Raw genomic sequence first — 12,125 nt, 5'->3', positions numbered from 1 at the left:
AACACTGGCTGAGGTGGGCACGTCAGCACCGTTTAAAAGGCATCCGGATAAATGTATGGATAGGAGAGGTTTCGAAGTCGACGGGCTGAACATGGGGAGATGGGACTAGCTTGCTGAGTAACACATTTGGGGTGGACAATTTGGGCCAAGGGGCCTGTTTCGGTGCTCTATGAACTATTGAATTGTGAGGGGAGACCGGATAGGCTGGAAGCCAAGGGGGACCTGGGGTATATAACTGTGTGGGACACAGTGAGGGTTAGAGGAACATTGCCCCAATAATGCAGTACTTGTAACTAACTTTAATTTTTGCTTCAGCATATTTTAATTTTTATCTGTTTCTTTTTTTAAATTAGGAAAATATATCAAGAGCAGTAAGTATTTATTTTATTTCGAAATTTTGATTCCTTGTCTGGCTTCTCCTCTCTCAGCAAACTGTTTTATAATGTAGTCCTTTCGTGTGTGTGTGTGTGTGTGTGTGTCCTTATCTGATTAGGCATTCCTGTTTGTTTAAATAATTCATTATGGGTTATATGTAAAATACATTAATTGCAAATGTTATCTTTTTAAATCCTTTTATTAACTTTTTAAGCAATCATAAATGAAACATGAATACAAAGTGTTTGAGAGTACATAGTTAATAGTTTAAGTAGACCTTCAAATATACAATAATCAATATATATAGCCTCCCAAACTCATAGTATTTATAAGCAAAAGAAATAAAAAGAAGAAAAAAAACCCAAAAAAGAGAAAAAAAACACTAACCAACATGGGCCATTGCATAATGTTAGATATATACAGTAGTGCCAATAACTCCAAACCTCCATCCAAATAATTAAGGATATTAAAAGTGAGGTTTAGGAAAAGACAATTTAACGCATATGAAAATGTTGAATAAGTGGTCTCCAAGTTTCTTCAAATTTAACTGAAGGATCAAAAACAGCTCTTACAATTTTTTCTAAGCTCAAACAAGAGATAGTTTGAGAAAACCACTGAAATATAGTTGGAGGATTAATTTCTTTCCAATTCAATAAAATAGATCTTCTAGCCATTAATGTAACAAATGCAATCATTCGTCGAGATGAAGAGGATAAACGACTATTATCCACCATTGGTAAACCAAAAATTGCAGTAATAGGATGCGGTTAATTGCAATGTTATCACACTACCATGTGATACACATGCACCTCGCTAAAGTAAGCTCAAAGTCAGACCCCCATTCACGGACTCTCATGTCTTCCTTGGGATTAGTTTAAAGTTTTGAAGTTACAAAACGTAACAGGATGGAATTGCTGATGCAGGGTTTTGACCCAAAGCCTTGGCAGTTTCTTCCCCCACAGATGCTGCTCGGCCTGCTGGGCTCTTCCAGCAAATCATTTGCTGCACCAGATTCTAGCAACTGTCATCCCTTGTGTGTCTGTAACTTGGGCGCGGTACCAAATCATTCATCTTAAATGGATTGCAGTTACCTTTTTAATAATAGCAGGAAGGTTTAAATCCTTTTGAAACTGCTGACCAGCCTAGGGTGCAAAGCCTGAGTTACAGCATGTGTAAATGTGAGGTGTTTTAAAAGGAAGCCAAGAATAAACCGAGGGTGGGGATGCACTGGTGGTAGGGTCAGACAGAGTTGTTTTTGCATCCACATTAAAGTGCTTTGCAATGCTGTAGCAGTAGTGCAAACCAACCTACTTAACACAAAGTCTGAAGCACTGTGTTGCTCCTCGACGGGTCAGGTCACCGTGGTTACCCTCCCCTCTAAATGTAGCAATAACTGCACCTGCGTTGTAACCACAACCTCATTACTTGTTTCCCTCTGCTTCTCTGTCAGTTATGTCTCTGTGTCTCAAAAGGCACTCACGGCCTGGGTAAGCATCGCCCTGCCTTTGAATTGTCTCCATTTCCGACACCTAGTCCCCATTACCAAAGATTTCTCCATTGTACAAAGGTTAATTTTTACACCTGCACTTGTATGAATGTCTCACTTGTGGGCTCTGAGCGTCAATATAGAACTTGGAACAAAGGGATTTATGGCTCAGTACAGGCCCTTTGGCCCATAGTTCTGTGTTGACCTTTTCATCTACTCTAAGGTTGATCTTACCCTGCCCTCCATTTTTCTATCATCCATATGTTGTCAGAAAGACTGGCAGTTATAGAATATAGAACATAGAATAGTACAGCACATTACAGGCCCTTCGGCCCACAATGTTGTGCTGACCCTCAAACCCTGCCTCCCATATAACCCTGATGCACCATCAATAACTCACACTGAGACGTAAGGCGAGATATCGGCTTTTATTGACTGGAAGAAGGAACCAGGAGTGAGTGTCTATCATACAATGTCCTGGAGACTGAGGCCGAGCGTCAGGCCTCGATCGCCTTTATACAGGGGCCTGTGGGAGGAGCCACAGGAGCAGTCAGCAGGGGGCGTGTCCAGACAGGCACATAGTTCACCACAAACCCCCCACCTTAACTTCCTCCATATACCTGTCTAGTAGTCTCTCAAACTTCACTAGTGTATCTGCCTCCACCACTGACTCAGGCAGTGCATTCCACTCACCAACCACTCTCTGAGTGAAAAACCTTCCTCTAATATCCCCCTTGAACTTCCCTCCCCTTACCTTAAAGCCATGTCCTCTTGTACTGAGCAGTGGTGCCCTGGGGAAGAGGCACTGGCTGTCCACTCTTGTCTATTCCTCTTAATATCTTGTACACCTCTATCATGTCTCCTCTCATCCTCCTTCTCTCCAAAGAGTAAAGCCCTAGCTCCCTTAATCTCTGATCATAATCCATACTCTCTAAACCAGGCTGCATCCTGGTAAATCTCCTCTGTGCCCTTTCCAATGCTTCACCACAATTCTCTAAATGTCCATAGATCCTATCTCTAAGAATTTTTTCCAACAGCTTTCCCACCACAGACTTAAGGCTCACTGGTCTATAATTACCCGGACTATCCCTACTACCTTTTTTGAACAAGGGGACAATATTCACTTCCCTCCAATCCTCCAGTACCATTCCCATGGACAACGAGGACATAAAGACATTTCAGCAATCTCTTCCCTTGCCTCGTGGAGCAGCCTGGGGAACATTCCGTCAGGCCCCAGGGACCTATCCGTCCTATTGTGTTTTAACAGCTCCCAACACCTCCTCTCCCTTAATATCAACATACTCCAGAACATCAACCTCACTCATTTTGTCCTCACCGTCATCAAGTTCCCTCTCAGTGGTGAATACCGAAGAAAAGTATTCATTGAGGACCTTGCTTACTTCACAGCCTCCAGACACATCTTCCCACTTTTATCTCTAATCATTCCTACCTTTACTCCTGTGATCCTTTTGTTCTTCACATAATTGAAGAATGCCTTAGGGTTTTCCTTTACCCTGCTCACCAAGGCCTTCTCGTGCCCCCTTCTTGCTCTTCTCAGCCCCTTCTTAAGCTCCTTTCTTGCTACCCTATATTCCTCAATAGACCCATCTGATCCTTGCTTCCTAAACCTCATGTATGCTGCCTTCTTCCACCTGACTAGATTTTCCACTTCATTTGTCACCCATGGTTCCTTCACCCTACCATTTTTTATCTTCATCACCGGGACAAATTTATCCCTAACATCCTGCAAGAGATCCTTAAACATTGACCACATGACCATAGTACATTTCCCTGCAAAAACATCATCTCAGTTCACACCCGCAAGTTCTAACCTTATAGCCTCATAATTTGCCCTTCCCAATTAAAATTTTCCTGTCCTCTCTGATTCTATCCTTTTCCATGATAATGCTAAAGGTCAGGGAGCAGTGATCACTGTCCCCCAGATGCTCACCCACTGACAGATCTGTGACCTGACCCGGTTCGTTACCTAATACTAGATCTAGTATGGCATTCCCCCTAGTCAGCCTGTCAACATATTGTGACAGGAATCCATCCTGGACACACTTAACAAACTCTGCCCCATCTAAACCCTTGGAACTAATCAAGTACCAATCAATATTAGGGAAGTTAAAGTCACCCATGATAACAACCCTGTTATTTTTGCACCTTTCCAAAATCCGCCTCCCAATCTGCTCCTCGGTGTCTCTGCTGCTACCAGGGGGCCTATAGAATACCCCCAGTACAGTAACTGCTCCCTTCCTGTTCTTGACTTTCACCCATACTGACCCATATTGTCCATCCCTATTGACCCTTGAAAAGGTGGGGCAAGCCAGCTCCTTGAACCACTGCAGTCATACCGGGGAAGGTACTCCCACTGTGCTGTTGGGGAAGGACTTCAAGGATCTGGGCTATTGAAAATGAAAGGGCAATATCTCAACAAGCTTGTTCTTTTTATGAAAGTGTCATTAGCTCTTATGCAATTGAACATTTCCACTGACTCCAGCTGCAGCAGCTTCGTAAAAACGTACAGCACAGAAACAGGCCTATTTGACTCAACTTGTCCATGCCTATATTGATATCCCTCTGTGCCTTTCTTATCCAAGTACCTGTCCAAAAATGGAATTGTATGTGCCTCCACCATTTCCTCTGCCACCTTGTTCCAGATTTTCACCACCCCCTACGTGGAAAATTTTCTCCCCTTTCACTTCAAACCTGCACCCTCTAGTTCTACACTCCCGTAACCTGGGGAAAAAGCTATCTTATCTTATCTACAACCCTCAGAATGTTTTTCATCTCCAAAAGGTTACCCCTCTGTCTCCTACATTCAGTGGGAATAATCCCATCGTATGCAATCTCTCCCATCGAGGCAACATTCTGGTAAATCTCTTCTGTATGCTCCCTATTGCTACCTTTGCGTCTGCCCCATAGTGTGTGGCCAAAAGTGCTCTGAAATGTAATCTAAATAACGTCTCGTACAGCAGTAACGTGACAACCCAATTCATATACCAGCCTCAGTCAATGAGGCAAGCATGCCAAATGCTTTCCTTGCTACTCTAGCCACCCGCGTTGGTACTTTGAGGGAGTTCTGTTCTTGTATCCCAATCTGTAATCAATGTCCTTAAGGTCTCTGCCATTTGCACTATATTTCTACCAGAATTCGACTTCCGATCTATCATCAGGTCATGGAGTCGTACAGCACAGAAATGGGCCTTTCAGCCCAACCAGTCCATGCTGACCAGGATGTCCATAAACTTCTAACCCTTACCGATCCACGTACCTATACAATTGCCTTTTAAAGTTATTGTATCCGCCTCAACTACTGACAGCATGTTGTATTAAATCTTTTCCATCTTGTCTTAAACCTTTGCCTTCTGTTCTGTGATTTCTGCAGCTCTGCAGGGGCGGAGTGGAAAGGTTGAGTGCCTTCACCCTCATGATTACCTCCCAGTTCCCTACACTCCAAGGAGGAAAGTCCTAACCTGGTCCAACCTGTGACACAGTCACTCAGACCCTAGCAACATCCTCGTAAATCTTTCCTGCACTTTCCAATTTATTAACATCTTTCCTATAACAGGACGACCAAAACTGAACTCATTACTCCAAATGTGGCCTCACTGGCACCTTCATGCCTTGGTCTCCCAGCTTCTACACTCCGTGCCCTGGTTGACGGAGCCCAGTGTGCTAAAAGCCTTCTTCAGCACCCTTTCTACCTGTGACTACCTCTTCCATTGAACCATCTGCTTGTACTCGTATGTCTTTTCATGACTCAGCACTCCACAGGGCACTGTCAATCCTTGCTCCTACCTGGAACACAGCTCACGTATCCAGATTAAGCTCCATTTGCCATTCCATGGCCCACTTTCTCTGCTATGCGAGGAAATGTTCCTTAACATCACCCTTCAACATCCTTGCTCTGATCTCTCCACTCGTCCTTGCCATGAAGGTCTCTGTATTGGAGGAAGAAGCATGCCTTGTCTACACAACATGTTCTCTGCCTCTCTACCCAGGGGGAAGTCTACCCTGTTGGAAATGGGATCACTGCTCATTAAACCTGTGCAGAGAGTAATGAAATACCCGCTGCTGCTGAATGAGCTTCTCAAGTCCACACCGGAGCTACATGCCGACCACAGGCCTGTTGAAGAGGCTTTGCTTGCGGTGATGCAGATCAACACCAACATCAATGAGTTCAAGAGGAGGAAGGATCTGGGTAAGAAATAAATTCAGATTCAGATTCAAAACATCAGCCTGTTACTTAAATATATAGTGGCCTCACCAACTCTTCATAGAGCATTGTGGACATGCTGTGTTGGTACCGGAAGTGTGACACACATGCGAGCCCCCAGCACCTCCTTGCATGTGTTGGGTGTGAATGCAAGGGACGCAGTTCACTGAATGTTTTGTGACGTGGTAAATAAATCTAAATCTAAAATCTAAAAGTTCTCTGCAATCTGAAGCAGATCTTCTAGTTGTTGCCCGGGTGACTGAAGCATTCACTCAGAGGCCAGGCGTAATGGAACAAGGATTTATTAGTGGGATGTGGGCTTCACAAGCCCAGTTGGCATTTAATTGTTTACCCTGAATTGTCCTGGAGGAGGTGGCAGCGAGCAGCCTCTTTGGATTCCCAGACCAATTTAGGTAGCAGGGGCTGCTGAAGCTCTTGGAAATGAGGATATTGTGCCCGGAGATGCAGTCAAGGCAAAGCAAAGTTCAGAACTAGGACGTGGGCAAACCCTCCACTCTTTACAATAGCAGCCGGAGGGGTCATTGTCTCCTACTGGGAGGAGCACACTCTCCACATTCCCACCCCACTGTGGGAGTTTGGTGCCAGATTGGAAATTTGCAAGGTTCATCATTGAGGTTTGTTTAGAAATTTGGAACCATTGTCCCTTACTTATAAATTTGCACCAAAATATAAAGTTTATATTGATGCCTTAGATTTTGGGATGAATTGGAGAGTGTGTAGTTCCACTAGTTGTGGATCTGGGGACCTTGATATTCCTGACAGTCTGACCAGTGAAGAACAAGTTTCTGGAACAGGCTCTGTTTGAATTTTATGTGTCTAGCAATTCACTGAAAGTGTGCCAGGTATCCACCCCTCTGTAACTTGAGCTCTAACCAAGTATGCGAAACAAGCAATTAAGCCTTGTTGTGGTTCCAAAGGCCACGCATCTGGATGTTAAACAAACCACAAATGCCCTTGGAAACCTGCACCTTCCATAGAATTAGCTTGGCTCCTCCCTTCTAGTGATCAGGTTAATACAGGGTAAAGCAATTAACTCATGACAGTCAAATTAAGCGGGGAATTCCTGCTGCCCCTATTCCTCCTACTGAATCCTGTCACAGATTCAAGGGCAACCACTTTCCTGCAACCATCAGGCTATTAAACTGACCTGCACAGCCCTAACCTTGCCTCAGTAACAGAACACCACCTAGACGACTTCTTGCACTACCGTGAACTTGTCTCTGATTATGTCTTCTTATTTTGCACTAAGTCTTGTTTTTCATTTTGTTTCTCTTCGCAATCTTGTATGATTGGCATTGTGCATTTTCTGTACCTACATAAGCTGCTGCGGGCAAGTTTTTCATTGCACCTGCCCCTCACTGTAATATCCTTTGGGATCTATAAAGTATCTACTATCTATCTCATGGTGCTTGTACATGTGGTCTGACCTGACTTGACTCATGACTGGAAGAATTGGATCAGCCCATGACTGAATGCAGGAGCAGACTCAAAGGGCCGAATGGCCTATGTCTGCTCCTATATTTTATGGTCTTATGGACTCTAGGTGAACAATTAAGACTCTTGGCAGTGTGCTGATTAATTTCACTTGCAACGCGTTCCTCAGTGATGAAGTACAAGCGGAGTGACGAAGACGAGTCTCTCAGGGACAAGCTGACTAAGGTGAACATTCGTTCGATCAGGAAGAAGTCGAACCGTGTCACCAGCCACCTGAAGATCCTCACTGGAGGAGAGCTCCAGGTGAGTGCACATTATATCTGCACTAACGTCCACGCGCTGAGATCCTAATTCCAAGTCCTTCAGTCGCTCAAATGTCGTCTTCACATCACCCTGCCCCAATCTCCCAGACTCCATTCCATTGTCAACAACAGGCTTAGATGTTCCAATGCTCCCCGCCACCCCCACACAGTAAAACATCCTTCATCCATCAGTCTGTCACCCATATCATGACTCTTACCCAGACCATTCATCCATCACTGGCAAACAGCTATGTCATGAAGTTTGTTGTTTTAAAACATAAGCAATACTATGAATTATATATAAATATTGATACAAAACAATGACTTACTGTTCATGGCCCATTCAGAAATCTGATGGTGAAAGGGAAGAAGCTGTTTTATGAATCATTGAGTGTGGGTCTTTCAGCTCCTGTACCGCACCCCCGACGTTAGTAATGAGAGAAGTGAGCATATCCCGGATGTGAGGCTCCTTCATGACGGAAGCTGTCTGCTTCTTGAGGGACCTCCTCTTGAGGATATCCTCGGTGGTGGGGAGGCTTGTGTACATGGTGGATCTAGCTGAGCCTACAACCCTCTGCAGTCTTTTGCAATCAAGTCACTGCTCATTCGCTGACTTTGCAATATAGAAAGTGTGCACAGCCAGCACTGTGCTCTTCAGAATAGCAATCCAAAGATCTTTCATGTTCACCTGAGACAGCGGGCATCACTCTGATTTGATATTGTGTTGCTCAGTACAATGCGTACACCTATAGAGCATAGTACAGTAGAGGAAGAGGTCTTTCAGCCCATAATGTCTGTGCTGACCAATCCAAACTAACCCCTCTGTCCCCACTTGATCTATACCCCTCCACCCTTTACCAGCTTATGTGCCTGAATAAAAGCCTCTTAAATGTCATTACGCCTGGCCAGCAATTCCAAACAATATATTCTTTTTACAAGCACTACTCTCCTATAAAAGCTTTCCTCAGGTCTTCTTTAAACTTTTCCCCCTCACCTTAAAACTAAGTCCTCCAGTATTTGATATTTCAACGGTGGGAGAACAACTCTCACGATCTATCTATGTTGTCAACGCAGTACGTAGGGCCGGCGTTCAGCTCAGCTCATGTTGGACTCTGCGCTGAACTGAGGCTGTGGCCTGCAGCTAGTGGGCTCCTGGATCAGCTGTGACAGGCTGCAGAGCTGTGAACTCACTCTCCTGAACTTTAGACCTAAATGTTATTTGCTTGCTTTTAATTGTTTGTGTAATTTGGTTTTTTTTTTGGACATTGGTTGTTTGACAGTCTTTTTTAATGAGTTCTATTGGGTTTCTTTGCTTTGTGGCTGCCTGTAAGGAGACAAACTCAGAAGGTCATGCAGTATATCTTTGTAGTACTTACTACAAAGCGAAACCCAATAGCATGAATGGCAGCGATGTTTCACTACCAGATGAACTCAACACCTTCTATGCATGCTTGGAAAGGGAGAACACAACTACAGCTGTGAAGATCCCTGATGCTCCTGGTGACCCTGTGATCTCTGTCTTGAAGGCGGATGTTAGGCTGTCTTTAAAGAGGGTGAACACTCGCAAGGCAAAAGGCCCTGACAGTGTACATGATAAGGCTCTGAAAACTTGTGCCAACCAACTGGCGGGAGTATTGAAGGACATTTTTAACCTCTCACTGATATGGGTGGAAGTTCTCACTTGCTTCAGAAAGGCAACAATTATACCTGTGCGGGCTGCCTGAATGACTATCACCCGGTAGCACTCACATCGACAGTGATGAAATACTTTTAAGAGGCTGGTCATGACTAGACCAAACTCCTGCCTCAGCAAGGACCTGGACCCATTGCAATTTGACTATTGCCACAATAGGTCAATGGCAGATGCAATCTCAATGGCTCTACACATGGACTACTGCACAAGACCGAACAAAGCTATAGAGGGTTGTAAATTTAGTCGGCTCCATCTTGGGTACTATCCTACAAAGTACCCAGGGCATCTTCAAGCAACAGTGTCTCAGAAAGGCAGTGTCCATTATCAAGCACCCCAGCACCCAGGGCATGTCCTGACGAAGGGTCTCGGCCCAAAACGTCAACGGTGCTTCTCCCTGTAGATGCTGTCTGACCTGCTGTGCTCCACCAGCATTTTATGTGTGTTGCTTGTCCTTTTCTCACTGTTACCATCAGTTAGGTGGTACAGAAGTCTGAAGGCAATTCAGGAACAGCTTCTTCCCCTCGGCCAAACGACCCTAAATGGACATTGAACCCATGAACTCAACCTCGCTTTTTAAGTATATATTATTTATGTTTTTGTATGATTTTTAATCTATTCAATAGACAGATACTATAAATGATTTACTTATTTATTTTTTTTCTTCTATATTATGCATTGCATTGAACTGCTGCTGCTAAGTTAACAAATTTCATGACACATGCTGGTGATAATAAACCGGATTCTCATTCTGCCTGTGGAGAGAGTACGACTATCTTTTCACTAGCGCCCCTGCACTTCAGGATCTGTGCTGTTGGTAGTGAGGTGGCCCTGAGATGTCCTCCCATGGATAGACTTGCTTAACTTCTTGATTCCAGGTCAAGGATGAGACATTCGACCAAGAAGAGAAACTGTTCCGAAACTTGGAGAGGGCTGTGAGACTTACTGTGAAGAACATATCATCCTATGTTCAGAATATTCAGGTGGGTGCCAGTGTAGATCCTGAGCCGTTCACTAACATCGAGCTGGTCGGTTCTGTCTGGGTGATGGGATTTGCTCTATATTCACAGCCAGCTGCCACTCTCTTTATTGGCAAATTGATTTATCATTGTCACACGTATCAAGATACAATAATAAAATCTTGTCTTGTTTGCCATCCCCACAGATCATTTCTTTTCAGCAGTGCACTGAGGGTGCAAGGGAAAACAATAACAGAAAGCTGAATGAAGTGTTCCAGCATCTCTCAATCTCTCAGATTCTATCTCTCAATCTTTCATATCTGTCTGAAGGAGCAAGCCTCATGCTCAGAGCTGTACACAATGTGTTAGTCTAGCATTCCTGGAGCAGAGCTTTAACCTGTAGTCACCTGGCTCCTGGATGTGATGCTAACAATTTTGGCTTCTACCTGGGTGTTTAACTTGCCAATGAAACTTGAGAACAGGGAACATGTTGTTGAACTTCCACTCTACTCATCTGTGACATTCTGGCATTTAATACAACTCTAAGGTTTATGTTTATGATGTCAAACCATCCGTGAAAAAGAAGATAATTGTAGGTTATAGAAACATGCATTACATTCGTACATCAGAACTGGAAGAATTTACTTTACTCATCGTTCATTGGGAGTGGTAATTAATGCCCAAAAGGACTGGAAGTACTCAGCAAGTCAGACAGGAACTGCTGAAAGAAAAAACAAGTTAACGTTGGGTTATTGAGCATCAAAGATAATGACATATGCTGGGAAACTGAAATAACAACCAAAAAGTTGACTCTTTCTCTCTCCACTGTTGTTGTCTGACTTGCTGAGATTTTCCCAGAACTTTCTGACTTAGTACCATGTCATCAGCATTTCAAGTTCAAGGACTTGTCAAGAATAGTTAAAGTTAAAGTCAATCCTGAGCCTTATAGGCTCAGCAGGCCGGTGCTAATGCTGGTTTCCGTGGCATGAAGTGACTGAGTCGATGAGACCCCCGTCCCCCGGATAGGACGCCAGTCTATCACAGTGTTAACCCCCAGCATTTTTCGATGAGACCCCCGTCCCCCGGATAGGACGCCAGTCTATCACAGTGTTAACCCCCAGCATTTTTCGATGAGACCCCCGTCCCCCGGATAGGACGCCAGTCTATCACAGTGTTAACCCCCAGCATTTTTCGATGAGACCCCCGTCCCCCGGATAGGACGCCAGTCTATCACAGTGTTAACCCCCAGCATTTTTCGATGAGACCCCCGTCCCCCGGATAGGACGCCAGTCTATCACAGTGTTAACCCCCAGCATTTTTCGATGAGACCCCCGTCCCCCGGATAGGACGCCAGTCTATCACAGTGTTAACCCCCAGCATTTTTCGATGAGACCCCCGTCCCCCGGATAGGACGCCAGTCTATCACAGTGTTAACCCCCAGCATTTTTCGATGAGACCCCCGTCCCCCGGATAGGACGCCAGTCTATCACAGTGTTAACCCCCAGCATTTTTCGATGAGACCCCCGTCCCCCGGATAGGACGCCAGTCTATCACAGTGTTAACCCCCAGCATTTTTCGATGAGACCCCCGTCCCCCGGATAGGACGCCAGTCTATCACAGTGTTAACCCCCAGCAT

The 12,125-nt window shown here is 44.7% G+C and overlaps 1 protein-coding gene across 2 annotated transcripts in view; it reads left to right on the top strand.

The window, feature by feature from the left end:
• The window catches only part of arhgef38 (Rho guanine nucleotide exchange factor (GEF) 38), a 102,380-nt gene that overhangs the window by 58,742 nt on the left and 31,513 nt on the right, over positions 1 to 12,125 (top strand). For both annotated transcript variants that reach the window (XM_059965458.1, XM_059965459.1), the window contains 4 exons: positions 354 to 371; positions 5,869 to 6,068; positions 7,708 to 7,841; positions 10,409 to 10,513. In XM_059965458.1, coding sequence (XP_059821441.1) covers positions 354 to 371; positions 5,869 to 6,068; positions 7,708 to 7,841; positions 10,409 to 10,513 — 457 coding nt within the window. The remainder of the gene's footprint in view (positions 1 to 353; positions 372 to 5,868; positions 6,069 to 7,707; positions 7,842 to 10,408; positions 10,514 to 12,125) is intronic.

Source organism: Hypanus sabinus, chromosome 3, assembly GCF_030144855.1.
Source record: "Hypanus sabinus isolate sHypSab1 chromosome 3, sHypSab1.hap1, whole genome shotgun sequence".
Lineage (NCBI taxonomy): Eukaryota > Metazoa > Chordata > Chondrichthyes > Myliobatiformes > Dasyatidae > Hypanus > Hypanus sabinus.
The sequence above is the reverse complement of the archived record's forward strand: the minus strand, read 5'-3'. Positions and strand labels throughout refer to the sequence as shown.